Below are 27,629 nucleotides of genomic sequence, written 5' to 3' on the forward strand. Positions count from 1 at the left end.
GGGTTTGTAATACAGCCATTTTTCAGAACATTACCCATTTTGTAAATATAGATGATTTTTGGCGGTAAGAAAATTCTTGCTTTCTACTTTGGTTCCTGTGATTTTAATATGTGTAATACCAGTTTAGTCATTCAGAATCTTAAATTTTCCAGTGTTAGGCAAGTTTCCTTGAATAAACAAAGGTGTGAATTTTAAAATACAGTAGTTATTCTGCAGTAACTCCATGCATGGGCATTCTTAATCTGGATTAAATAACTACATGGGAAGGTGTTGTGGAGTGGCAGTCTTGATCAGTTTTCCTGTGTAGACAAGCCTATATTAAAGTTCCCTCTTGCACATTTTTATGATACTTCAATGATGTAAGGACACTGAATTGCTGATCCTGAATTCTCTTATTCTGTTGGAAATGTAGATGTTAAAGCCAATATGACCATCCTAATTTGCTTTATTTTCCTTTGTGAAATGCTTTTGATGAAATTAAGGTTGAAAAGCATTGTGAAAAGGCTTATCATCAGGATTTGGGTTGAATCCAGTATATATGTTCTTACAGTCAGTTTTCAAATAATAAATTTCAGGTTGGGATCTGAAATTTTCCATATTCAGTCTTGGCCCATATTGTTGTTTTGAGAGACAGAAAAAAATTCTTCTGGCATCACTAGCTTCCTGAATTCTGTGGGGTGAAAAGAATTCCTCTAATTTTATATAAAATGAAATTGCTGCTTTTTTTTTTTTTTTACTATTGATATAATCAGCAGTTGAATCTTATAATACCACATTCTCAGGATGTCTATTTAGACTCTTCATGAAAATAAGTTCCAAGCATAAAAAAAAAAAGGTTTTGCATGTTTTAAATTGGAATTTGATATCAAAAAGTGATTTTGCAGCTGATGGCTAACTACTCTTCACAGTCCATACCTACTAAAGTCTGTCTCGGCTGGACTCTGGACTGAAATGAATATGCACTTTGACAAGGAGGAGCTCCACAGAATAAAGGAACCTGCCAAATTCCAGTAATCTAAATCTCCTAGTTTTTTGTTTTGCGTGTGAGGGGTGAGCAACAGAGGTAGAGCTGATGACATTAAAATACAAAATCTCTCTTGGTGTAGCGTTTAAAAACTAGGGGTTGTACTGATTTAGATTTTGAGGACTGATACCGGTAGCCAGTATTTAAGGAGGCATATAGGCCGATTATGATATCGGATACTGCTGCCATCAGGTGGTAAGTCCAGTGTTCTGGAAGGGGAGGGAGGAGGGAAGGGGCATGGTGGGGCAGATCAGTGCCCCCTATGGTGAGGGAAGCGTTAGCAGCAGGTGCTGCCCAGCCGGGGCGGGGAGGGGTACAGGAAGGAGGCGTGTCTTGTGGGGTGTGGATGGCTCCTACCACTGCTTGCACCCTGGCCAAGCAGGCGGAGCGTTCAACTGGGGCTGCGCCGGGTGGCGGTGCAGGGCTGGGAGTGAAGCTGTGGTGAAACTTGGGGTGGCCGCAGCCTCCTCCTAGCACCTCCGTGCCCAGTCCCATGCAGCGCCGGCTCTGGCTCCACCCTGCAGCTGCAGCCTGCCCTGCGCCACGCAGATCTGGGGGCACATGCTTCCCCTGCCCCCCTATCACCCTCCTGGGGTGCAAGCAGCAGCAGGAGCCACCCCCACCCTACAAGACATGCCAGTGTCCCAGATGCCCCATCCCGCACCTGCCCCTGTCCCCTCCCTCACCAGGGTGGCATTGAGCTGCCCCCGACGCCCCTTCCCTCCCCTTCCAATTTACCAGCTGGAGGCAGCCCTTCATGCTGCCGGTTCTGCTCCATGCTGCACTGTGGCTGCGTACAGCATGGTTATTTATCGGCCAAATTATCAGCCCCAATGGGGCTGATATCTGATATAGACAATTTTCTTTTATACCAGTACCAGTCCAATATCGGACTGATGTATTGGTGCACCTCTATTAAAAACCAAAAATGAAAACCCTGAAATTAGAAATGTGAAACTTATGATAGCAAGAAATCAAAATGCTCTTGTCGTCTACACTACTGTTTCATAAACAGAAAATGTTTTTGTACCTTGCGTGAAGGTAGTGTCTGTAATATTGCTATGCTTTGTTTCTGCATTTTTGGGGCATACAAAGGTTAACTTGCTCAGTTTAGGACTCCGCTGTAGTACCTGACTCTGACACATTGGATAACTTTGTAATTCTTGGTATTTGACCATAAAGTTAAGGGCAGCTTAATCAAAGTACTAGACCTTTTCATATCAAGAGGTAACATTTTATCTTAAAAGTGGAATTGCTTTAGAAGTTGCTTTACTGTTTCTTAATCTCTTTTAAATGTCACTGGTGTCTTTTATTTAAAATTACTAAAATGCTTGTAAGTTAATGCCTTCTACAGAAATCCAATGGGAGCTTTTATAGTTGACTTCTGCTTTGCTTCTTTAAGGGTTTCCATTCTATCATATTTTTTATCGTGGGAAATACTTTTTGCCCTTTGGTTTAGTTTTTAATATCTGTAAATTTAATATCTGTAAATCTGTAAAATTTCTGTCATCAACCAATTTGCTGGGGTCCTAGAGTTTTTGGAAGGAGGGTGGTGGGTGACTCGAGCAGTCCTGTCCTTGTTCTTGTTGAATCTGATGCATGTATTTTAATAATTTCAGAGGTCGCAGCAGTGGCAAAGGCCCACCTCAGCCTACAGTAAGTACACGTTTCTCATTGTATTGTCTTAAGGTACAAGGAATGAGTTGCTAAATTGAACTAGGTGCTTCAGGAAGATAGACCTAAATCTGCTTATTTGGCTTCATTTTAGGGAGACTGTCAGATGTCAAATAATTCCTTTTAATGTATTTCTGGATAGTCATGACCTCCACAAACAAAGCGTTGCATAATGCTTGGTCAAGTATTGGGTGATTAGAATTGCAGACTTTGCCTTTGTTAATAGATGTCTCCCCTAAAAACATCAAAACACTGAACTTTAGAAGCCAAATTTTTTCTATGTTCTTGGTAGCTGTACCATACCTGTATGTACTAGTAGATGCATAGGTGTTGCAAGGGACAATGCCTCCATATTTTTTCCTGTTTGAGGCCTGTAACAATAGATCATTCCTCAAACGGGAGAATGCTAAAGATAGTACAAGCCATCACTGTGTTGAACAAAAGTGGCATGATTTAGTGCTACTATTGACAAGGTTGGGCTAGCTTCTTTATAACCAGGTGTTTTGGTTATTTCTGATCTGTATGGCTTTTGAAACATGTTTTACGGGTTAGCCCGGTGTATAGTAATATATAAATTGGGGCTTAGACCTAGTCTGTAGTAAGATTGATGTGTGCAGTTTTCATTGCTGTTCATTTTTAAGGGCAATAAATGGTCTAATTTGTTTGTGGTGGTAGGGTGACATGGGAGAGGGCTTGAAATGGTTATCATTTGACTTCAGCTGTTCCCAAACTTGTCCAGTTGCACCCCTATTGCAGTCAGATTAACTTCATGCATCTTGGACAGGGGACATGGATGCACCAGCCCTCAGCTGCCCCTCACTGACTGTCACTGTTGCTCATCCACATTGAAAGCTATATCCAGGCAGCTCTACTGCTGATTTGAAACAGAATTAAGTTGTCCAGATCTAGGGGTGTTTGTTTTGTGGGTGGTTTTTTATTTTATTTTATTTTATTTATTTATTTTTTACAACTGTAGCCATAGGGCAGTCGCCATGGAGCATTTGAAGCACGTTAAACCCCTGTCCTCCATTAATTGTAGGTAGATGGCATAATTGTGACCTCAGGTGAACTAGGGCCTCTGAGGTGCTTGTGACCCCACTTATAACTGCTGCAACCTCTCAGGGTTGCAACCTTCAGTTTGGGACCTGCTGTCTGTCTTGTTCCTTCATTTTTAACCAAGTATAAAATCAGTTTTCTAATAGTAAAATACACTATTCTCCCTTGCTCTCAAATGTAATAAAATTGTCTGGAAAGCTGACATCAAGAACACTTTTTAAGTGTTCTGATGTCCTTAAATCATTCACGCTAATAAGTATTGGAGTATGGATGAACCTGATGTGGTTTCTCAGAACAACGGGTGATGTCACAAAACTCTCTCGTTCCTTGGAGGCTTAGACCAGCAGAGACTCCCTATGCCTGACGAAGGGTGATTGCATCCAAAAGCTTGCTAAGAGCGTTTTTCCAACTAGTCAGTTAGTCTAATAAAAGATATCACATCTACCCAAAGAACCTTGCCTGATCACAAAACATAGGTACTTTAGTTTGTAGGTACGAGTGGGTTAAGCTAAACGGTGACACAGCCTGAAAGGTGCTATCAGTTGAGAAGTTCAAAGTATGATGGGGTACTCATCTGTTTCAGCATCTGTTGGCTCACAAGAACGAAGCTGGCGAGGAGAGCGGAGAGATGTCGCAACATGCGCACATTCTCATCACTTCTTCATGTATGCATATGCAAACCTGACAAATCTAGCCTCCTGGTCCTATGTGGTCAGTTTGCTTAGCCTGGGATCTTAGACTTTGGTACTGTTGTAAATTTAGTCTTGGTTGGTTTATAGTGATTTCTGTAGTTGCTTTGGCACTGTGTGTTTCAATGTTTTTACCTCCTGCTAGTGTAAGTTCATGGAAGCTGGGTTTGTTAGCTAGTCCCTGGAATGATAGAAAATCTTTTCCCACAGATGTTGGCAAGCAGGGTTTTTTTGTTTTGTTTGTTTTTTACAATATGGAAATTGAAGTTCTTCATCCAGAGTTAGTTGTCTTAAGTAAGAGGTGGGGACTGAGAGGGTATTGGGGCATTTAATGCAGTTCTGGGTCTTGCATGGAGTCTTCACAAAACCAGCATGTAGACTTCTAAGTTTGGCGACTTTCAGGACATAATGCAAAGCTATTAAATTCTCTTGGGGAGACATGTGGGAAGGGATGGAGTTTTGGTGTTATGGGAGGGTAGAGATGGATTCATTTGGCATTGAGTCAACTAGTGAAATGTGGATTAATGAAATGTACATTTTATTGAGTATTTGATCAGCAGCACAGACTGGTATGTACCAATTTAAAACTTGTAATATATTTTGAAAGTAGGGCTTCTTTGAATTCCTTTTGATTTGTTATGGTGAATAAATTTGCTTCATTGTTTTCTGACAATAGCGCTTTTATCTTTCAGATTTCTTTTGATGGCATCTATGCAAACATGAGAATGGTTCACATACTTACGTCAGTTGTTGTAAGTCTTACGGCTGGGGCAGGATAGTAAAACATCTGTATAGATACTGATATGGACCTGTAGAATACAAAACTACATAACATACTTAGGCCCTTTAATTCAAACAGCAGGCATCTTATGCCAAGACTGTGCTGTGAAGACGGACAGTGGTGACTTCTCTTAGCTTAGTGTTGTGGGTTGTTTTTTGAGGGTTATGGTGCATTTCTTTCATGCTTCTGCTGCTTTTTACTTTGTTATCTTTAGATAGCTTTTTGGATGAGTAAAATAAATGACACTTTAAAAGTTAAGCCTGAATACTGCACGCAAAAAAGTTTTATGCTTGAACTTACCGAAAATGCTGGTAGGAGGAAGTAAGAAGCGAACTACCCCACCAATTCCCCATTCTTGCTGCTAGATATTTCAGGGCAAGCTTTCAGCATCCGCCCTCCTCTTACGCGCATGTACACATATGTGCACTTTTCACTTGGAAAAAACACCTGCATGTGTACTCAACCAGTTGCTCAGCACTTAGCTGTGCCATAAGTACGTGCTGGAACTTATACCTACAGACATTGCAAGACCAAGCTCTAGGTGCACACGGGTCCTTGCACCTGCAAAGCATAGGTGCGTCTTTGGAAGCTTACACAAACAGTGGTTGGGTAGAGCTGTGGCTGAATATTGAGCCATTCTTGTTGAATAGTACAGGTATGTAAAGGCATCAGTACTGAAAAGCATTCGGATCACGCTTGACAGCCCTTGTTAGAGAGCTGCTTTGATTTCTTTCTCTCACATTTTAGGGCTCCAAATGTGAAGTACAAGTGAAAAACGGAGGTATATATGAAGGAGTTTTTAAAACTTACAGTCCTAAGGTAACTGACTTGCTTGTTTTTTATCTCTCATCACTTTTCCTGCAATACTAATGGTTGATGAATTGCTTTGTAGTAAAGCTGAGCAAATAATTCATAGTAAATCTATTGAAATCCAACCTCTTCCTGTTTGTGAATTGCATGCAATCAGCTTAGTTTTCATGGAGCTGTTCACTGCTTGAAATGTATGTGATGATCTGTGGAGGATGCGTGTTTGTTGTTAACAAGTGATTATTTGAGTGTTTATCATTCAAGGTGTTTCATGTTAAACTCGCTCCTTTTTTTAATATTAGTGTGATTTGGTGCTTGATGCTGCTCATCGGAAAACTGCCGAATCCAGTTTGGGGCCAAAACGCGAAGACATAGTAGAGAGTATCTTGTTCAAGCCTTCAGACTTTGTTATGGTGCAGTTTAAGGATATGGATACAAATTACGCAAGAAGAGGTAGGTTTTTTTAATTTTAAGTTATTTAACAATGGAGGTATCTTTAAATTGTAGATCGTGGCTCCCAGAGCTTTGTTAGGCACTTAAGAAAGACAGCCCTGACACTAGAAGTGCTGAGTGTCCTATTGACTGCCATGAGCACAAATGTTGGGTGCTCCCCAACTTGGTAGTTTTTTATTTAGGTACGCAAAAGCATATTTCGGAGTCTGTCTTGAGGAAATAATGTGTTAATGCTGCTAGTCATTTTAGCTCTTTCAAAGGTAATATTTGATAGTCTTTTCATGCTATGGATTCTCCAGGAGCTGTGAAACCTAGTGATAGGAATTTCTAAGTTGTTGTTAAAAACACAGTTATTACGTTTGTTTGCTTTATTAGTCACTTGGATGCTATGCTTAAATGCTGTAGGACAATCCATGGGTTCAGCTTTTAAATGTTCCAGTTCCAGAGTTCTCAATACTCTGCCAGCCTGCAAGGGAAAAGCCATGGTTTCCCACATTTTTCTCCTTTAAAGGAGAATACATTTTTAAAGTTTTGTTTAAGATCCTTTCATGTATTCTTGCGACCCACTTTTGGGTCATGATGCATGGGTTGAGAAACACTGCTCTAAGACATGGGTACTCAACTCAGCTTGCAGGCCAGATACAGTCTGTAGAGCTGTCATCTGGCCTGAGGGGCTCCCCAAGGCTCCGGAAATCTGGTAGCATGGGAACCATGGCAGTGCTAATTGCTGCCCGCCTGCTGCCAAATGTTCAGACCTGTGGGGAGCCTCAGGGGCCAGATGATATGGCCTTGCATGCTAAATTGGGGTGGTGCACAATTAGGCCCATACGTCAACCCTTTGCCCATGTGGCCAGAAGTTGGGCACCACTGCTGTAAGACCTCAGGCTTTTTTTGGTGTAAGATATATTCACAAGTCGCCCAGCTATGCTCCTTTCAATTGGAGAGCTCTTCTTTGTCATCACATACCTCCTAAGGTATCCTGTGCTTGCTGTAGTCCCCGCTTTGCTGGTCCATAAAAGAAGGAAGGAAATTGGTATTTTTTTGCATGCAGTGGAACAACCCTGCATGTGTGTAGCCTCCAGTTAGTATCTTACTGTTCTCAACAGGTACCACTAAGCTAAGTGTTTCTGCCACAACAGGCTGGGATTTATTGCAAAGGAGATCACCCAGCTCTTGGATTTACATGCATCTGTGAATTAAAGGAGGAGATGCATAACAAGAAGCTCTGAGTTAGCCCCTTAACTCACCAGTTTAACCATAAGATGGCTGCTTAGTTCTGTGCTCCTGAAGGATTTTATCTTTCGTGGGGAAGATCCAGAGGGTAAAAAGGACAGTGAAATACAGACCTCAGTTCAAGTGTAATGGTTTGGTTTATGCATGTTCATGTGGACACCTTTTGGTTTCCCTCGGACTCTTGTCCATGGAGAAGAGAGCCTATGCTCCTAGGTTTTGCAGCAGGAAGCTGTAAAACTGAGTGATAGGAATTTCTAAGTTAAGTTGAGGCCTGTGCACTATGGGCAGCGTGAGGAGGAAAAGGTGTGTCCCACTGGGACACTGTTGCTTGAACTATGGCAGCGGTGCTAAGGTGGTTGGGCTGCCAGCATGGACACGACATTACCAGCTACATAAGGTCATTGGGCCCACAGAGGTTTTGGCCCTGGCTGCATTTGTCGTGGAGTGTGACCCTTTCAGGTGCCTCACTGAAATAACTTTGCTGGCAGAACATGGTGATGGGGCAAAGCCTGGAGTGTACTAGAAGCCACAGGCTGAAAATTTAGGCCTTAATGTGCAAGGCAGGGCCTTGGCAATAAGCTACCATTCAGCACCTTTGTGGGGCCCCATGGAAGGCGAAGACTAAGGGTTTGGGTAAAGCAGACTTGAGAGTACTTGGGTTTAGCCCTGTGGAAGAAGTTGGTATACTCAGCTCAGCAGGTGCTCGCTGCCTGGGCATCGTTTCTTAGTAGAGCAGGTCCCTTGGAGTCAGAAAAGCTGTATTGAATTTTAAAATGCCTGCTAGCCAAGCCCTCTCATGTGGCTGAAGTTGGAGTAACGTTTCAGCTGCAGCCAGCTGATGTCAAGGCAGTTCAAAATTGTGAGTGCTGTTAGTCCAGCCACAGGAGTCTTTCCTTTGCCACGTTTTGTGACCATGCTGTAAATCTGAGGCCGGTCCCAGCAATCTAACAAAAATGGAAAGGAATGTGGCTATTGAAGTTCTTTCTGGGGATCCTTCCAGATGGGGAATAGTGATGCACATGTTACAGACAAAGGAAGTGTGTGTAATTTGGCAAAGCTGAAAGTAATTTTAATGTTACCAAGTCACTGCTAGGCAGGCACCTTGCAGATACTTTGTTTGCCCTGTAAACTCTAAAGTCGCAACCACAGTTTACTTCAAGCAGCACCAAACTTGATTTTCAATTTGCTTGGCCTAGTTTGAGCATCACTGGCGCGTGAAGCAGACTGGTTTAATAGAACTTGAATCTCTCTGTTGCTCTTGAGAATCAAAAGGAAGAATGTGTATCCAAATGCTCCAGAAAGCCAGAACAGATTAAGGGCCAATATCTAACTGCTTGTGAATATTTAATCCCTCAAGCTTGGACAGACTTGTTCAGAAATGCGTGGTAAGCTGAAGCTTCTCAGAGTGCAGATGTAACGCGTCTTTGCATGACATGCAGCTGAGCCACGTAGAGAAACAAGTACTTTATAATTCACTGTTCGCTGATTTGGCGGTAGGTTTCAAAACAGGAAATCGGAGAGCTTGAACATCAGCCACCAGTCTTCTGGCAAGGAGATCCTGCCCTCAGTAGGTCAGAGAAGCAACGCGGAGCTAGCCAGGAACTCACGTTGCAGCTCAAGCTGCTACTGGGTTTGCTTGCCTGAGGCCTCTCTTCATTTAATTAATTTGCCTCAGTCTTACCGTGCACAAAAAGGAGCTGCTTAAAACTTCCTCTGCCTGTCCAGGTGTCGTGAGAGCTGTTAGTGTCATCTGCGCTCAGTTTTGCATTTGGCGTCAACTCTATTACTGCACTGCAGGGATTATTGGTAGCAGCACTTTGTTGGAGTATCTTCTGCAGTCCTCGTACAATCGGTCTCCTTCATCTGGATTCAGGAAATGGATCTGAAGTGAGGCATAGGTGAAAACAGCAGACCCTCTCTGTACCTTAAAACAGAACTGGCTTCTGTTAATCCTGTTTAGAGGATAACTCCTAAATAATGGAATGTTGCTGTTTTTAAGCACTTCGGAGACTGCCTGCTGTTTGTCTGGTAGACTTCGTTAGTGTGTGGCTTTACATTGCCCCCTTCTTTAAACCATTACAGCCTTTTATTGAATGTTTTTCTATAGCACTTTTCACAAGTATATAAGAGAAAGAATAGGTGGACTGGGCAGATAAGATACCATTCACGTAGTGTTTATTCATGTTGTCCTAAATGTCTAACTTCCCTGTAGTATTGAGGCTGTTTTATAGAGGTTAATAGCTACATCAGTAAAATGCAGGATTCTGTTTCTGGACCCTGTGTGGATTCTCTAATCTCATCTGGCTGTATTCCATGGGGGAAGATTCCCCTTCCCATAGTGATGCAGTTTAAACTAGGATTTCCTCTCGACTGAACCATGAGTGATCCCTGAGAGAGAAGTTGGAGCTGAAAGGATGCATTTGTTCTTGATACAGTTCCTAGAAAAGGCCTGGAAGTAACCTGGGGGAAGAAGTCTAACCCCCAGCTTGAGGCAGGGTCATCACCATCCAAACCATGTTAGATGCATGCAATATTTGTATAACCTACCCTTAAACTTCTAGCGATGAAGATCCTGTAATCGCTCTAAGTAATGCATCCCAGCATGTAACCTCCCATGTAGATGGCTAGTACAAGACCTAGGTTTCCTTTGTTGCAGTTTCAGCCTGTTGCTACTTGTCTTGTCCCCTGTGGACACAGCCAGTAACTGATGGCCAGTTTCTTTCTTAACAGCTCTGTTTATTGTGGGACATTGAGTTTGCTGTTAAATAGGCTTATGCTTACTTCCTGTGCACAATCCCATTCATGGTTAACAGCTTCTCTGAAGGCTTGATTAGGTAGATGAGGACACGCCAAGTGAGAAGTGAAGTGTGTTCTCTTGTTACTATTCGACTTTGGGTTGTTGTAGTACCTACTGTCCGTATTGCCTAGTAATAACAAACATTGGAAGAGCTGTTGTCCTGTGTTGTACATGTAGAAAGCAACAGGAGTGGTTTTTTTCCCCTGATTCTATTAAATGCATTCTTGAGACTTACCTTGAAGATGCAAAGTGGTTTTGTAAGAGGTGTATGACGATCCCTGTTTTTCAAGGTCTGAAGGGTGTATAGTAGTGAATGTGATAGTCTCTTCCAGAGAAATTAAATGGTGTCATATCAGCTGGGCAATGTGGAAAGCCTGAAGAACTGAGCTCGTGTTTGTTTTTTGATTTGTTCCTGTTCTTCCTCCCCATCACTATTTATTGTTTTATCAGAGATGGATAACTTTTTTGGCAGTTACTCTGTTTCCCTGTTTCTGCATCTTGTTTTTATCATTTCCAGTACATAGCATAGTACCTTTTTGCTTATGGACTTAAAAAATGTGTGCATAAAATTCAGCTCTATTTGTTCTGACCCTAGTTGGCACTTGATTTAAATCTGTTGCTTTCTAATGATTTACTGTGCTTTTGGATACTGTCGGACCTATGAAGCTGGAGTTTGCTACAGGTCTACTTCAAAATGGTTTCCAAGCTGTCCAAAAGCCTTTACGAGCAAAACACCAGTAACAAGTTATAGTATGTCCTCACCAAGCTCAAGCATCAGGCTTCCCCTTAACAGGTGTGATGCAGCTTCACTGGCAGACCCTGCAGTGACTTCACAAGCTGTCTTTATTATGTATTTTTGCAGTCCGTGATCTGGCCTCATCAGGGTGTCTGCATCACGTATGAATTTTCTCATCTTTAAAGAGTCTTTTGTATTTTGGAGGAATTTTGAGTACCTAAATCTTGCCTTTTACAGTTTCATAACTTTTTTGACTATATTTGCCAGTTAACAAACTATTTAGTCTTAAATGCTTCATTTTGCATTCTCTCCTTTGGTCTTCCTGTTTTGTAGTATGAGCAAAAGGATAGGTTTAAGTAGACATAGTGTTGAGTGTTACTACAATTTGACTGTCAAGTTGGGTAGAGCTGGAATAATTGGCGTAGTTGATGGTTTTTATTAAGGCAGATCTTCAGATATTGTAGAAGACCATAAGGGGCATGTAAACCACTTGCATAAAAGTAAATTCTTTTCACCATAGCTTCACTGTGTATTTCTCTCCAATACAATTTCAGATGTTGCTAAAATAAATTAAACCTGCATTCTTCCACATCTAGTAGTGTCTAATGGTTTGGTCCCAACCATTTCCTAATCTCTTAGATGAGACCCTGATTTCACTGTCAAATTACTTATTTCCATCTGTTTCTTTTGAGAAGTTTGAAGTTCTGAAACAGAATGGACTGAAAGCAGTTTTAAAAGATTAAGTCCTTTATTTAAAGCATTTAAGAATCTCTAGGCAGATTTGAGTTTTAGTTTTTCACAAATACCAGAATTTGGCTTCCTTAGCGTTGAATGGCTTCATTATTTAAAATTAAAGTACTTAAATATTCTAATATTCTAATATGCCTTCAGCTGTACTTCTTACCATCTGGTTTGAATAGAATATAATCAGGCATGGAAAATAAAGTTCACGATCCAGTTGCTGATTGCTTGGTACACCTGGCTAGTAGTATATTCATAATGTATACAGCTTCAAGTGTTTCTAGCATTCCAGTTTCTAGTTGTGCAGAGAATAAGATAGGAGTGCTTGAATTTTACTATGTAATTTAGTAATTTGGCTTGAACAGTATGACACTGCTAAAAGCTTTAACTGATGTACTAAGCAAAGAGCATTTCTGGCTTCATTGTGGGGAGGATCCCATTATAAAGAGACTACAAATGTGTAAACATTGGCGTCAAAGAAACCTTGCAGTGGAAGGAACTGAGATTGAGTTAGATGGTGGCATAATTTAGACATTCTGGGTAAAGGTATATTAATTTGCCTTTAATGTTTTTGGGTATCTGTTGTGGTAAATAGAGTCATATGAAACAGTTGTACTATACTTAAACCATATTTTGGTTTTTAAAGTAGTGATGAATGATACTCTCTTGAAGTAATGCTGTACATGAGTAAACTTAGTCATTAAATATGACTGTTGTATTTAAAAGAGAAGCAGTGACCACTATTCTCTGATGGTTTCTTGAAATTTTCAGAATTAGGTGCCAGCTTGAAGCAATTACATTGGAAGTCGGGCATTTTGTGTGTTATTAGGTATTTGTCATATGCTAGTTGGACGTTTTAAAAATGGCTGAGTTTATTTTCAGTGAATATTATAACCGTTTTGGGCAATGCTGTTGTGCTTATTGCGAGTTTATGTTCGACTATTCCTTAAAAACATTTGCATGTTGCCTTTAACCAAATTTTGGTTTTTTCCATTGTTTTTTTCCTTAGATGCTTTTACTGATTCGGCAATCAGTGCTAAAGTAAATGGTGAACACAAAGAGAAGGACCTAGAACCATGGGATGGTGGAGAGACAACCACCAGTGAGGAGCTGGAGGCTTTAGACACAGATGTTGTAAGTAACCCTTTTTATCATGCATTGACATCTCCCTAGAAAACAAGTAACTTATTTTGCTGTTCAGCACAGTGTTCTTGAATTTTAATCTAGAAGTAATACTCTTTGTTCAAGCAAAATTGTTTAAATATCATGGCTCTGTTTATATAGTGTTTTTTTTTTACTGCAGAAATTCAGAACTTGCTGAGAGACCACAGATTTCTCACTGTGATTTGAATAAGTATAGCTGGATCCCAGATGCTGATATTGGCAAAAAACCGACTAAGGCAGCTGCTGCAGTAACGGCCTTGTCTGATTTAACAATTAGTTGGGATAGAAGAATTTTCATTGAACAGTGCAAATCCTGAATTCATAATTTGCTGCCACCTCCATACCTGTGCAGAAACTGAGGGCACCCATTCATACATGATGGTGAATTTGGGGCTCAAGTGAAGGAGGCTAATGGACCATCGATTTGGTACAGGAAGCTTCATAGTTCCAAAAATAGGCTTTTACTGAAGTACAGAAACAGCACGTCTATAGGTCCTGAATTATTGGATGGGGAATTTCTTCATAAATGGATGGTTTTCTGTGTTCCTTGTTAACTTACCTGGGTTACTTGTGATATGATTATAGGAGCTAGTTTTACAAGAGTTCACAAAAAACGTGATGTGCAAGAATACAAATAAAGTGGTGCATCGCATTTTCCTCTGATCCATAACCCTAGTAATATTGGTTCTTAAATCTTTGTTCAAAGTTTGGGAAGAATGCTTACCCTTTCTAAAAGTTTAAATTTCACATGGCTTGTGGTATAGCTCTACCTTTACTGGATTGTCAAGTACTTAATAGAAATCTTGTTGCAACCTAATATTTTTATGAAAGTAATGAAGTCTTAGTAAAGACCAGAGCACTCTCTGCTTAGAAAAAGAAGTGGGGACATAATGCTGTTATTGTATGCAGAAGTCCCCACATGTATTTGTACTCCTCAGATAATTGAGTTGGTAGTGCATTTGAAAAGTTCCAGCACTTGCCACAGCGAGGCACACTCTTTCCACGTTTCACAGGTTAATGCATCTGGTTGTGACGTTCTGTAAAGGAATGTAATGCTTTTGGTTTAGTGCAAGACAGAACATCTTACAGTGCAAAATGGGTGTGATGCTAGCATCAGTATTGGTTTTTAAGGTGAAAATATGTGGCTCTAGCAAATGTTATTTAAAAAAAAATCTCAATTTGGATTTATAATTTCAGCATCTGAAAATCAGATTTATAGACCCATGAGTAAGGGCAAAAAGGCAGAATTCTGCCAACAGCCCTAAATTTCAGGGAATGTATTTACCAGTGCCATTTTGAAAACAAGCATCATTTTCTTCTAGTCTAATGGATGGGATCCCAATGACATGTTTCGTTACAATGAAGAAAATTATGGTGTAGTGTCTACTTATGACAGCAGTTTATCTTCTTATACGTAAGTTTCAACATATATTTTGTTGTTAGATTTGTGTCTAATTTTCTCCATCGTTCATCTAAACTTATGTTATAAAGATACAGAATGTTTACCTGTTTGGAATGGTAGATTCCAATGACACTTTACCAAGCAGATTAATTAATTCCTTTTTCCCAAACTACCCATTTCTGGTCAAATGAAATAATCTCCATACATTTCCCCTTAAGTGGGAACAATTCATTTGTAACGTAAGCTTTTTTTTTTAAACTTTTTTTTAACAGAAATTCTTTATGAATAAGACTGAAAGAATGAAACGTTTTATATATGGTAACTTTTAAAGAAAATGCTTAAATCTGATTCTGATGAATTAATTGAATTTCCTAGGTTAAGGGAAAAATATCTAAAATTCTTTCATTGCTGATACCTGACAGTTGTATTCCCCAGATGTTTGACATGGTTCTAGTGTTCGGAGGGTGCATTGGTGTTGCATTGTGTACCACAAATTAACTTTAAGCAGATATTATTTACCGTATTTTACAAAACCTTCTGATCTATACTCTGCCTTGACTTGTTTTGAAGTCTGGACTCATCCCTAATAATTTTCAGACATAGACTGTTAACTAGCTATAAAATAAATCAGTGATGTGACTGCCCAAGGCAACAGCAGAGAAGTATGTTTCTGGTCTTTACCACTTTCTGATTCCCAAAGCATAAATCCAGTCTGAGTTGGCAAGTGTTAGAAGAAACCGCTTTGTTTCCCAGTGGATTGGGGCGTTTGTGCATTGCCCTTTGCTTCAAGAATGCTCTTTTTTTTCACTCTTGCCCAAGTGGATCTAATTTGCTGGGGTTTAGGAACTGCTGTCTGAACCAAGTGGCTCTTCAGGAGATCACTGGCAGCTCTTTGCAGAAAATATTACCAAAGGTGTGTTCTTAACTTCTTGCACTGGGCATGTCTTTCAGTCATGAGTAAAGTAATGCAAGCCCTATTGGACAGTGCAGATGTTAACCAGTATACTGTAGGGAAGGGTTGAGCTGTCATTTGGTCTACAGTGCAATGATAGTGAAAGTGCTTACCATGTCAGCTTCAAACCAAACTCTTTTGCTCTGTTAGATTGACCAAAACTTTGTTGCTTCTCCTCTGGCTTCAGACTCCTTTGTACTTTGAACTTGAATTTCTGGTATCTTCCTTCCACATGGGTAGTTATGGGAGCTAAAACTTAATGGCGACTTTAAATCTCTGGGGAAACATTGTTTCCCAATCAAAAAAAGGCAACATGGGAAGTTTCCTCTTTATTGCTGCCTGCTAAGATGCTGGGAATTATAGCTGGAGGAGCAGGGAGGAGGTATGTCTTCTTGTATGTTCTCAGCATTATGAGCCAGTAAAGGGAAAAAAGAAAAGTTCAGCAAAGGATTCATTTTTGGCCAAGTCTGTTCCTGATTTTGAATACGTGCAGATGTCTCTGCAGTTGCTAAGCTTGGAGATTTTTTTTTTTTTTCTTTGAGCAGATCTTTTCTTCAGTTCTGAACTGGTAAAGTTTGAGATAGTTTGACACCTGGCTACAGTAACTAGACATCATACTTTTCCTCATTTCCACTTCTACTCTACCAGCCTCTGAAGGCACTCCTTCTCTACCTACTTCTTTGTTACCATGATACAGCTGCACTGGTTTTTTCTATGAAAAAGAATTGTGGGTTTCTTTGTTTGTTTGGTTTTTTTTTTGTTTTGGTTGAGTTTTTTAAAGCACCTTATATCCTTCCATTTGGGGGGCCTGGTTTTTATCCTGTGCTTGAATTGCCCCTAGCACAATGAAGTCTAGGTTCCTAAGCACGGTGAGAACAAAAATATCAAGAAATGTGTGGGGCAGTTTCCAGATCTCCTATTGTCTGGGTATGCCTTGCTCCACTATCAAAAATGTTAACCATTGCCCCTGTTCTCATAGCAGGATGCTGCGTTGTGGCACATTTTTCATTTCAGCACTGTCACCAGTGGCTGTTGGGTGAAGTGCTGTATAAATTGAAGCCGGTGCTGGCAGTTCTGTTAGTCTTAGCTATGATCCAAGCTGGAAGGTGTAACTCCAGCAGTTTAGAGAGTGGCAGAGGAAAGTAGTGCATGGTTTAGTGCCTGGTCTTCCAGCAGCAGATTTGTAATGGCTGAGGTCCAGTGCTCTAGTCCCTGGACTAAGATTTAGGAAAAGTGGGTTGTATTCTAGTTCTGCCTCTCACCTTTCCTCTGACCTTAGATGAGTCACTGTACCCACATCCCTTCCCAACCTACTTTATCTAGTTACAGGTTGATTGGAGTGGGGGTTGTCATTTGCTGCATCTGTGCAACACCCAGAACAGTCAGGTCCCAATCTCAGTTGAAGCCTTTAGGTCCTGTGTACTAAGAAAAATAAATGTTTCTGGTATTTTTAATGAGTTACGTGTCGTCTTTAAAGTAGCAAATGAAAATAGGCTGGGCAGCTGCCTTCTGGAGCATTGGGGTAAAATTGGTTTGCCAAGCTGAAAACAAGGCAGAGGAAATGATCTCATACTTCTGAGAAGATGCTTCAGTTCTCAGAATAAGCAAAAACCGAGTGCTACCGTATGTTGATAAAGCCACCTATTTTTTTTTCTAAAGGGCAGTAAAGTAGGTGGAAGAAAAAATTGGACTTCCTTTCTTGAAGAAAGCAATTTTCAAATTAAAGCTGCCTGTTCATTCCTGAACTCGCTTTGCTTTTAGTCTGCTATTTCAGTGGTTGTATTGCATTGATACAGCTCTTTCCTGTAGTGCCTTTCACTTGGAGATTGCTGCACACTTTCAAAAGGTGTGTTGTTACCCCATGTCCGAGATGGGTGCCATGGTCTTGCGCTCCTGGATACCATCCTGCCATTGCTGCTGGTTATAACAGCGGTGCCTGATGTTCCCAGAATGAATGTTTTCCGAGGCATCTGACACCATTTGAATGTTGGAAGCCTTGGCCCCTTGTGCTCTAGGGGTCCTCTGAACAGTCTATCTACAGAGTTCCGGCTCAGAAGTTAAACTAAAAAGGTTTCATTGTCAAGATCTCATACGCTAATCACCAGCACACTTAATGGTGCTGAAAACCAGCATCCTTACCTGCTTTATGGTTAGGGATTTTGCTAGTCAGAGAAATATGTTGCAGCACAAGCTCGGTTTTTGGGAAATACAGTTTTTGTGGGTGACCTAAATGCTTCAAATATATCTCAGATTTGTTTTTTCTCTACCCCTCCCCTTCTTGTAGGGTGCCCTTAGAGAGGGATAATTCAGAGGAGTTTTTAAAACGGGAAGCAAGAGCAACTCAGCTTGCAGAAGAAATTGAATCAAGTGCCCAGTACAAAGCTCGGCTTGCCTTGGAAAACGATGACCGGACAGAAGAAGAAAAATATACTGCTGTCCAGAGAAACTCCAGTGAGCGAGAAGGACATGGTGTGAACACTAGGTATTTAAAGCAAAATACTACTCTGTGTATAAAGGAGGCCTACAGTTTGCTGTGGCAGTAACTTAATTCTTCGAACATGTTTGCTTCTGGGAATTGGAATTATGGCTTAAGAAAACCAAACACCCAAACCAGAAGTTGCTTAGAGAGTAGGGAACAAGCTATCATTAATGTTACCTAGTATTTTAGTGCGGGCTTTGCATATTGACCAGTAAAGCATCTGCTATGCCACAGTTGGTCGTCAGAGTTCAGTGCTGAGTCAGCCATGGCCCTGTAGGATCACAGGATCACAGCACACTGTGAGAGGGCTTGCAGTCCATAACTGGTGGTTCTGTATGCATGTCAAGTCATTTATTCTGTAACTGAACCAGAAGAGCATAGGTGCATTTAGAGTGTAGAATTTATCTTAATTTTGTTTGGGGGTGGAGAAAGGAGGCAGATATGAGGGAAACTTATGGAGAAAATTAATGTTATTTTTCAGTCATAAAGCATTGTCCTTATCATCCAGCTCTGGCTACAATAATGAAAGACACTTGCTGTGTTTCAGGGAAAACAAGTACATTCCTCCTGGACAACGAAATAGAGATGTCCTGTCCTGGGGAAGTGGAAGACAGAATTCGCCCAGGATGGGCCAGGCTGGCTCAGGGCCCTCCATTTCAAGATCTGGATCCCATACTTCAGACTTCAGTCCAAACTCTGGAGCAGATCAAAGAGTAGTGAATGGAGGCAAGTATCTGTGCTAAGTGAATGAATCTTAATTGATGAGAGTTTTTGTTTTAAAATCTTGGAAATGGTGTCTGTGATCCAGCTAGGTGAAATAGAGACAAAATAAGTTAGGTGACCATGTGGCATGTTTAAAAAAGGTGTCTGTAGATGCTTATTATTTGGTTTTGAGCTATGTGACCTGATGATAAATGACGACTCAACTATGTTTGTATGTAGTTGGATGCAGGAGAGAATTTATTTGTGTGCCTCCTCCTAAAATGCTTCCAAGTTTAGGTGAGCAGGCTGTGTCCATCTTTAAAGGTTAGATGAAATCTGCCATAAAGATATTGAGCACAAACCTTTGTGTTGGGGTGCAAGCGAGTTGAGCTGCAGTACTAACCTTCAGCTGTCCAGCAACTGCGGCTGAAACCTGACTCTTTCACCAGTAGCAGAAGAAATATCACTCTTGCCCTTGTGTGTGAGGCTTCAATCCAGCTCCCAGAGAAAACAGCGTTGCGTTATACCTTGGTTTTATTGTGACATAGCACAGCTTGGCTATAGGGAAGATAAAGCAGTCAGATACAGCGGGAAAGATTTTTCAGAAATCTTCTCTCCAGATAAATTATTCTTGAGCATCTTCTGCTGTGTGTTTCTGTATATAAATTGCCCAGAATGCAGCGGTGTTTCCAGTGACAAATGAACTCAGTCCCTCTTTGCTGGTTGTTCATATGTCAGTACTGTTACTTACGTAGTAAATGCAGCTTTGGCAGGGGGAAATAGAGTAGCATATATGAAGAAACAGCATATAATATTCAAGTGTGATTGTCTGGAGAGAAGGCCTGGGCAGTTTCTAGCTTAAGGTAAGTGATGCTTTCTTTTTAAATACGTATTTAAACATTCTGATCTGCAATACAAACTCCTGCCCAACAGCGCTAACTTTGAAATCTCCCTCTTGCAGCCGTATTATTTGTTCTATTAACTTACAGAATGCACATAATGCTTAAAACAGAGCAGTTGGAAGTTGGGTGTTTGGCTTTGGAAAGAGTCACTGTTACACCTGTTCTTCTGAAATGTTAAATGAGCCCTCTACAGATGCTTACAGGGCACAAACGTCCGACTTCAGACACTGAACACGGCTGTTTTTTGTAAAGAAGTACTTTCTTTAATTGATACTGCTCCTCATTAAGTGTGATGTGATTATATAATAGCTATATAGTCAGCCGTGTACATGAATCGCCATTCAGGATCCTTTAGTAACTATTGATGTACCTTGTCGAGAGTTATGTACCGTAAAACATGTATATAAGCAACAAGCTAACAGATTAAGCTTTAACTGTCTATTCCTCAGTAGTATTTGTAGATCCTAAAGTAACCCTTTGGGGAGCTTACGTTGCATTAAATCTGACCAGTCCAGAAGAGGGGAAAGCAAGCTGGCCGGGATTGTTTTACCACTTGTGGAAAGAACCAAACGTGTCCTCAAAGGGTTAAACATGTATATGAAATCATTTTTGTCATGTTTTGCTTTTTTTCTGTTTACCTTTTTCCCCCATGATTTTTCTTTAGTTTTTATACTTTCCTTCATATCATTTGTTCTGTCAGGTGTTCCCTGGCCATCGCCTTGCCCATCTCCTTCCTCTCGCCCACCTTCTCGCTACCAGTCAGGTCCCAACTCTCTTCCACCTCGGGCAGCCACCCCTACAAGGCCGCCCTCCAGGCCCCCCTCGCGGCCATCCAGGCCCCCGTCTCACCCCTCTGCTCATGGTTCTCCAGCTCCTGTCTCTACTATGCCTAAACGCATGTCTTCAGAAGGTACAATACCACGATTTGTTCACGTTTTTGTTTGTCTTTGTTTAACTCCTTTGTGAGTTTAATTACAAAATTGTTTTTCCTCTTCATTACTTAACCTATAATTTGTGTTTTTAACTTTAGTTTAGTTTATCAGACTGTTTCTATTAACCTTTTTTATTTAAAGAAACTTTACAAAAACACCAATATAAAGCTGTGAAATTTCCCAAGTCGGTACGGAGTAAGCTCGGCTTTGTAATGCTGCTCAGTGTCTTAACCCATAAAACAGCAACATGGTGGGACCCCGGTGTATGTTGGAGGGCTTTCTCCAAAACATCTTTTTTTTTTTTTTGATCTGGATGAAATTTCAAGGGCATTATCCTAGTATTACCACAACAGTTTTACATTCATTACTCTCTTTGGAGCCACTTCTGTTCAGATCATAGAACTCTATAATAAGTGCAGTGCGAAATAAGGATTAAAATAAGTTACTTCAGAAACAAACCTGTAGAAAAATGTGCTTCTATATGATTTATGGTTTATGTGAGGGGAGCAGCAACACAGGTAAACCTTTAGTAGCTACCAGTGCTGATTTTAAAATAGTATATTAAATTGCATAGCTATGCATGGGGAAACATCTACATTCAAGTGGTGTTATGGTGTGCTCTAGTGTTGTGGTAATTGGGCACCTTCACAACATTAGACTGTGCAACATAACCTAGTAAATCAGAAGAAAGGGACCCATGTTGTATAGAGGGTGCCCTGCAGGCAGTTTGAAGGGGTATCTTAACAGCTGTTCTCAACTGAAATTTCTGCAAAAGAAGATTATTGCCCATCACCTGAATTAGTTGCTGATAAGGTGTGACCTGCACGATGGAATTTCAAGATCATTTCTGTCAAGTAAGGAGATGGTGATTGACATGCCTGTAGGACTGACTCTACTAGCCTTGAATGACTGAGATCTTGAGAATCCAGCCTGCTGGTTTCACTTGTTAGCAGCTTTGAGTCATTCATCAGGTTTGAAGTGGGGTGTTTCTTATTGTAATGCACACATTTTTAAAAAACGCATTTTAGAAAATCTCTCTTCAGGGAAATATGGTTCCAGTTTGCCTGTAGATAGTTTGGATTAAAATTGAATAGTCTTAAAATTGGTGGGTAAAGTTCAGAGTGCCTCTTTTCAAGCTGTTAAGTCTCCTACTAGACTTAATTGATAATTCAGAATTTTATCTGAATACAGAAGGCTATAATTTTATATTTTTTCTCTATTAGAGTCCACGCTTTTTAAACAGTTGAAATATTGCAGTTGATTAACATGTTCACTAGATGCAAATTATTTTTTTCTGTTCTAGTGCCAGTCTTCAAATCTGAACTTTAAGGAAAGATTGAGTGAACATACTTCCATATATTCATGTTGAGCATTATAAAGAACTTGCGCCAAGTTTGATAGCTGCTTTTTATGGCAAGTTTTTGCTCAACTCTAAAGCTCCATCCCTTGTTCTGAGGTGCCTGTCTCTAATTTTGGGAGCTCAAGGCTCTTGAAGTCGCAGACCAGGCTTGATTCTTGAGAAAACAGTAATTGGTTCAGTGCAACTTGCTGCTAGACAATGACCTTTCACAGATGGATAATGCAGGCTGCATGGAGAACCCTTCACTAATCCCCCCCTGTGAAGGCACTGGTCAACCAGTGGAGACTTCCCTAAGGGTGCTGACCCTGTGGCGAGAAAGTAGTTCTAGCCTTGAACTTCTTCTTAAGCCATATCCTGAGAATGCTTTATAGCTCAGAACTAGTTTTACGACTTCAGGTTCCAGCACTTCATTAGAGAAGCTAGTAGAATTACATTTTGGCTTGGGTCACAGTGGGCAAAAATGAACTGCATACCAGGAATGAATTTCAGTTCTCTTAGGAATAGATTGGCAGCCTATTTGTTAAAAGCTTCTGAAGGTGTCGCTGAACTAGAGCTGTGTTAACAAGGTGATGGGCATGTCAAGACTTGGGTTCATTGAACCAATACTGTTTTCCTAGTTTCACCGAGCCACTGGAGCCCCCATTTGTGGTCAACACCAATTTAACTCGGTTTGTTACATTGCCTTTATAGCAAGGGGCTACGGAGATTGAAACTTTTAAATTTTGGTTGTGAATGTGTAGGTATGCTTAATGTAACAGACTGATATTCATAGTATGGGGATGTGTTCTTTTTCCCAGGGCCACCACGGATGTCTCCAAAGGCACAACGGCACCCTCGAGGTCACAGAGTCTCTACTGGTAGGGGTACAATTTCAAGTGGCTTAGAATTTGTATCTCATAATGCACCAGGGGAAGCATCTACTGCTACAGTGGCACGAGGCGGCCCTTCAGGTGGGACGTGGTCATCAGTGGTCAGTGGGGGTAGGTATAGCTTGGCTTATTGCAGATGGCTTGCAGGGATGTTTTGGGATGTGAATGTTCGACTTCTAGATGGCTCAGTCCCTGAATAAAGAGCAGGCTTTGCTAATTCCAGCTTGCTTGGATTAAAAGTAAGCAGCAAGACTTTTAACAGTTAGCTTAGCAGCATGATTGTGTGCATTCCACCCTAAAGGATGTAATGTTGCTCTAACTACAAAGAGGTGGTTCTGTCAGCTTTGCTGTTAAATGCAATGTAAAGGAAGAAAAATGCCTAGGAATTAGCTGAATTGAAGGTCTAGTCTTGGGAAAGCTATTGGAGGAAGCAAGTAACAGGTACATGTTGAGTAAGCCCATCTGCATGTGAACAGAAGTTATGCAACTGGAATCATTCATTTTTTATATCAGTGGGGAGCTTGGGTGAAGGAAACGCAGTGTGGTGGGGAAAGAGGAGGTTACACTTCAGGTGAAAGCTTCGTAAGGGAACTTGGAATTATGGTGTTTCCTTCAGTGATCCAGGTTTCAATGTGCTGCTTTGCTGTTTTTTATTAATCAGGATGTCAGTGTACAGTCGGTGCCAGCAACTCCAGAATGACTTGTCAGAAGATTTTAGTTAAATAGTCTGTTAAATATTAAGCCTTCAGTTTAAGCTGGTTCTTGTGACATTTGTTACCTGCTCTTGAGGCCTTTGTAATATAGAGCATGTCTCAGTCGGCAGCAGCCAGCCTGCTCTGGAGACCCAAGGGGAAGGGTTTGGAGCTGGAACTTTAGAAAATTGAACAATGGAGAACTTTTTCTAGGAAAGAACACGTGAATACATCATTGTTCTGTTATGCACAGCCAGCCTCTTAGACCTGCTGCCTCACGGAAAACCTGTCAGTGTTGTACATGCTGTCACTGTCCCCGAGCGGTTTCTTGCCTTGATTTTATGAATGTTTCAGGAGGGTTGTTACTATGCGAACTATCAGAGGAGCAGACAGTCTCCTCCTAAAAGTGAATATTCTGCATGCATTTATAACTAGGACTGGTGGGGCAGAAGAATAGCTCCAGTAGCTGGATGTATGAATGAAATACTTCAGTTTTCCAGGAGGAGTCAGTCTCTAGAGGATTGTGCAAAGCAAGCTGATTGTCAGATGCTTACATCTTTCAGTCATATTTAAAAAGAAAAAAAAAATGTTTTACATCTGTTTGTATAGAAGGCCGGCCACCTTTTTTGCTCTGCCTGAAACTAAGTGTTAATATGAGCTATTGTGGTTGGACCGATGGGGATTGCAGCTTCATTGTAGGACCACAGGGCAGTGAATATGTGTTGAGGGAATCTTTCTGCAGGAAAAACCCACCTCTTATCTGAAATGCTGCACTGTAAAGCGCTAGGAAATGTACCTGCAAGGTAAACAGGTTTTCAATTCCTGTACACTGTTGTGCTGTTTTTTTAAAGCATGTTCTTTAAGCCTTATTTTATTAATATGGAGCAGTTAGAACAGCTTGATTTTTATCCATTAACCTTTTTTTTTTTTAATTTTATTTCTAGTTCCTAGATTATCCCCCAAGACCCACAGGCCCAGGTCACCAAGGCAAAGCAGCGGTTCCACCGGTGCAGCTTTGTCCTCTCCTCAAGCTGGAACTACTCCCACTGAATCAGTTGCCATGCCTGTTCCAGCAGCCTCTCCCACACCTGCTAGCCCTGCGTCCAACAGAGCAGTCACCCCATCCAGTGAAGGTAAATTCCTATTGTACTTTGAATGATTTATTTCAGCCAAAGGGAAGAATTAAAAAAATCACGTAACCAAACCCTACGCTTCTCTGCAGAAAGCACAGCTTTTTCTCTCTTTGTGTAACTTGATTTCCCCATGAATCAGTTTCCTTTTTCCTGGGAGGAACATTTACCATAGCAGAAACATTTGGACAGACTAGCAAACTTCTAATTGTTCTTTGCTGCTTTATAAGACTAGGTCGTTGTGATGCTGAAAGTGACCTGACACAGGACTTCTGAAACACAGGACTTCTGAAACAATTGAGTTTTTGACCTGCCTGCTGTCTGCTTCACAAAGAAATCCATGCATCTGCTAGAAAGTCACTTTTGTTAGATTAGTTAAAGGTCTTGAAATGCACACGCCTCCCTTGCCTCTTAATCAAAGGACTGAGGTGGTTGAATTCCAGAACAGAGGTTTTCTTTATCTGCATTTTTTTTAAATAATTTTTTAGATGACTCCTGAGAGTCTTCTGGCCTAGACAGAACCAGAATTTCTAATGTAAAAAAGGGGAAATCTTTCGGCCCCATATCATGTATCATAACAATACATTTAAAAAAAAGTAATTTTGTTAACACTCGTCTTGAGAGAGATTGTAGATGGAAAAATAGACAATTTTTTCTTCTGTTCCTAAAGTTTTCCCCATGTATTTCCTTCTTCACAGTCTTTATATTTCTGATCAGTTTGTGTGTGTGAAAATAACACTGAATTGGAATTGTTTCCAGCTAAAGATACCAGACTTCAGGACCAGAGGCAAAATACTGCAGCAGGAAACAAGGAAAATACTAAGCCAAGTGAGACTTCACCTAGCTTTCCTAAACCCGAGAACAAAGGTTTGTATCTTTAAAACTTCCTTAATTGTTCTGGAGGAATTCCCAGAGCTGCAAGCACAGACTGCAGCCTCATCTGATGGAATCAACATTTTAATAGCTACTTTAGTGAAAGTCACAAGCCTTTGTCTTGGACTTTTGTGCAGCTGTGAAATCTAGTGGCATCAGAAACTGCAGAGGGAATGCTCTTCTTTATTCATTCTGTCCAGTGATCAAATAAAAGGGGAACACCTCTGTTAACAAACCTTATTAAAACTCCTTTTTAACTGACCAAAAATTGGCCAGTTTCCCTTCATGAATTGTTACATTCATGAAACTTCTCAGCTTCCTCATTGTTACAGTTCTAGCAGCCAAAAGTGTGCTCAGCATTTTCATTCAACTTTTTCTTGTAGCCTGGTCTTTTCATGTTTACATAGTTGAAACATCCTCTTTTGTATTATTGGATTTGTTCGTTTTTTTCCTCTTTGGTCTTAAATTTTCCTTAAATGGGAGGAAAAACTTAAGGTTGCCATTTTGGCAGGTGCAGTTACTATCTCCTTTGAAGCACGGGTGCTAGTAGTAAGTGATTTTTTTTTTTTTGGCAAGTGCTCAAGAAATCCTTTGTTCTTCAGCTAGATTTTCAACATCTGTAGGATTATATGATAAATATTTGTGTAGCAGTACCTGTTACCCCTCCTTCAGTAAGAGGGTGGAATAAAATTGTTGAGTGCTAACTGTATATTTAAAGAAATTGAACCCCAAACCTGTATTAAATTTGCAAATTTAAAATAACAAATGCATAAGCTCTCATTATAAGTTGTTGCTGTATGTGGGGAAATAAGCATATAAATAAGCAAGAACTGTTTTTCCATAATAATCTCTCTCTCTCATTCAGCAGCTCTAGATGTTATAATTTTCTAGTTAATTTGGATGAATGTTGTACATTGTGTTGCTTTAATTGGGTCCCATTGTTGTCTTAGTTTAAACTGAATTTGTAACTTGAAACTGCAAAAATTCTTGCTAGTGGAGTGTAATGTATAGTGTGTGTCTTGTGGTTTTTATGGTCTGCTGTCATTCTAACATACAACGCCTCTGCAGATTTTGATCTGGTCTCAGTGAAAAGGCATTCGAGACCTGCACTTCAGATGGCCTAAGAGCCGTGGATGTAACAACTATTTGTTGTTGAGTGCGGAAGTAGTGGAATACAGTGAGACTGCTTCAGTGTAGGGGAACAGGAATGAAGAGCTGCAGTGGACAAGCAGCTGCTTTTATTTCCTTTGTGTTAAATGAGTGGATCAGTTACTTGAGACAAATTCTAGAGGAAAGCAGGATAGATTGCAACTCAAGATTAACTTAAAATCCCCAAGTTGATTGAAATACATTGATGAGATCACCCACTCTTCCCTTAGTTTGGCCCTTGAAGTTTTTCATCTTTTTATGCTCTTGGCTGGATTAGGATTGCTAGACAGTGTTTGCTCTGCCTGGAGTTGCAGCAACCTCTTAAATCAAAGGCATTTATCTGTTTTGTTCTTGTAAGACTTATGTTCATGACTCTGAGCTTGCTTTGTGCTTAGTCAGAGTTTAGACTTTGAATATGTATATTATGTTTGGCAGGTGTATCTCCAATGGTTTCGGAACACAGAAAACAGATTGATGACTTAAAGAAATTTAAGAATGACTTTAGGGTAAGTATGTTTCATATGCACAGCTACCTTTTAGTTAACCAATATGCACTTCTCTTCCTTTGATGTGAGTCTAGATTTCCTATTAATGAGCTGAACATACTTATCAACAAGAAAACCGTTCAGATTAGCATGTAATTCACACAAAAAATATCCATGTAAGATTGTGACACAAGCCAATATGAAGTCAGTGGTGACTCTGCTTGATCTGCCTGTAGTGATCAGGTGTCCCAGTGAGATAAGAGTATGTAACATTCAGATTACAGTTTAGATGTTTTAGTGAAATGCTGCTTGGAACCTGTTGATTTCTGGGCCCAAGAAGCTAGAACATTGGGAGAACACACATTTAGCTTCCTGAAGTAAGCTGTATTGTCTTTCCTTTTACCAAATTGCTAGTTAGCAGCAGCAGCAGATGTACCATGCTGTGTCTAATAACTTTCCTAAAACATTCTAACTGAACTTCTTAAATAGCTAAGAACACAAATGGGTTTTAAATCGGTTACCTAATTGTCAAGTGTCACTTAAGTTG

At 40.5% G+C, this 27,629-nt stretch overlaps 1 protein-coding gene across 9 annotated transcripts in view; it reads left to right on the forward strand.

The window, feature by feature from the left end:
- The first annotated feature begins 2,585 nt into the window (after positions 1-2,585).
- The window catches only part of ATXN2 (ataxin 2), a 46,441-nt gene continuing 21,397 nt past the window's right edge, over positions 2,586-27,629 (forward strand). For 4 of the 9 annotated variants that reach the window (XM_019507231.1, XM_019507233.1, XM_019507232.1 and 1 more), the window contains exons 1-13: positions 2,587-2,680; positions 5,136-5,195; positions 5,972-6,043; positions 6,334-6,484; positions 13,001-13,125; positions 14,478-14,569; positions 17,794-17,991; positions 18,536-18,714; positions 20,293-20,502; positions 22,682-22,864; positions 24,390-24,578; positions 25,335-25,442; positions 27,033-27,103. In XM_019507231.1, coding sequence (XP_019362776.1) covers positions 2,624-2,680; positions 5,136-5,195; positions 5,972-6,043; positions 6,334-6,484; positions 13,001-13,125; positions 14,478-14,569; positions 17,794-17,991; positions 18,536-18,714; positions 20,293-20,502; positions 22,682-22,864; positions 24,390-24,578; positions 25,335-25,442; positions 27,033-27,103 — 1,695 coding nt within the window. In that variant the 5' untranslated portion in view covers positions 2,587-2,623. Of the gene's footprint in view, positions 2,681-5,135; positions 5,196-5,971; positions 6,044-6,333; positions 6,485-13,000; positions 13,126-14,477; positions 14,570-17,793; positions 17,992-18,535; positions 18,715-20,292; positions 20,503-22,681; positions 22,865-24,389; positions 24,579-25,334; positions 25,443-27,032; positions 27,104-27,629 lie in introns of all 9 variants that reach the window. The other 5 variants (XM_019507236.1, XM_019507239.1, XM_019507235.1 and 2 more) reach the window with 4 other exon arrangements.

Source organism: Gavialis gangeticus, unplaced genomic scaffold (genome assembly GCF_001723915.1).
Source record: "Gavialis gangeticus isolate Ggan-Ray unplaced genomic scaffold, GavGan_comp1, whole genome shotgun sequence".
NCBI lineage: Eukaryota > Metazoa > Chordata > Crocodylia > Gavialidae > Gavialis > Gavialis gangeticus.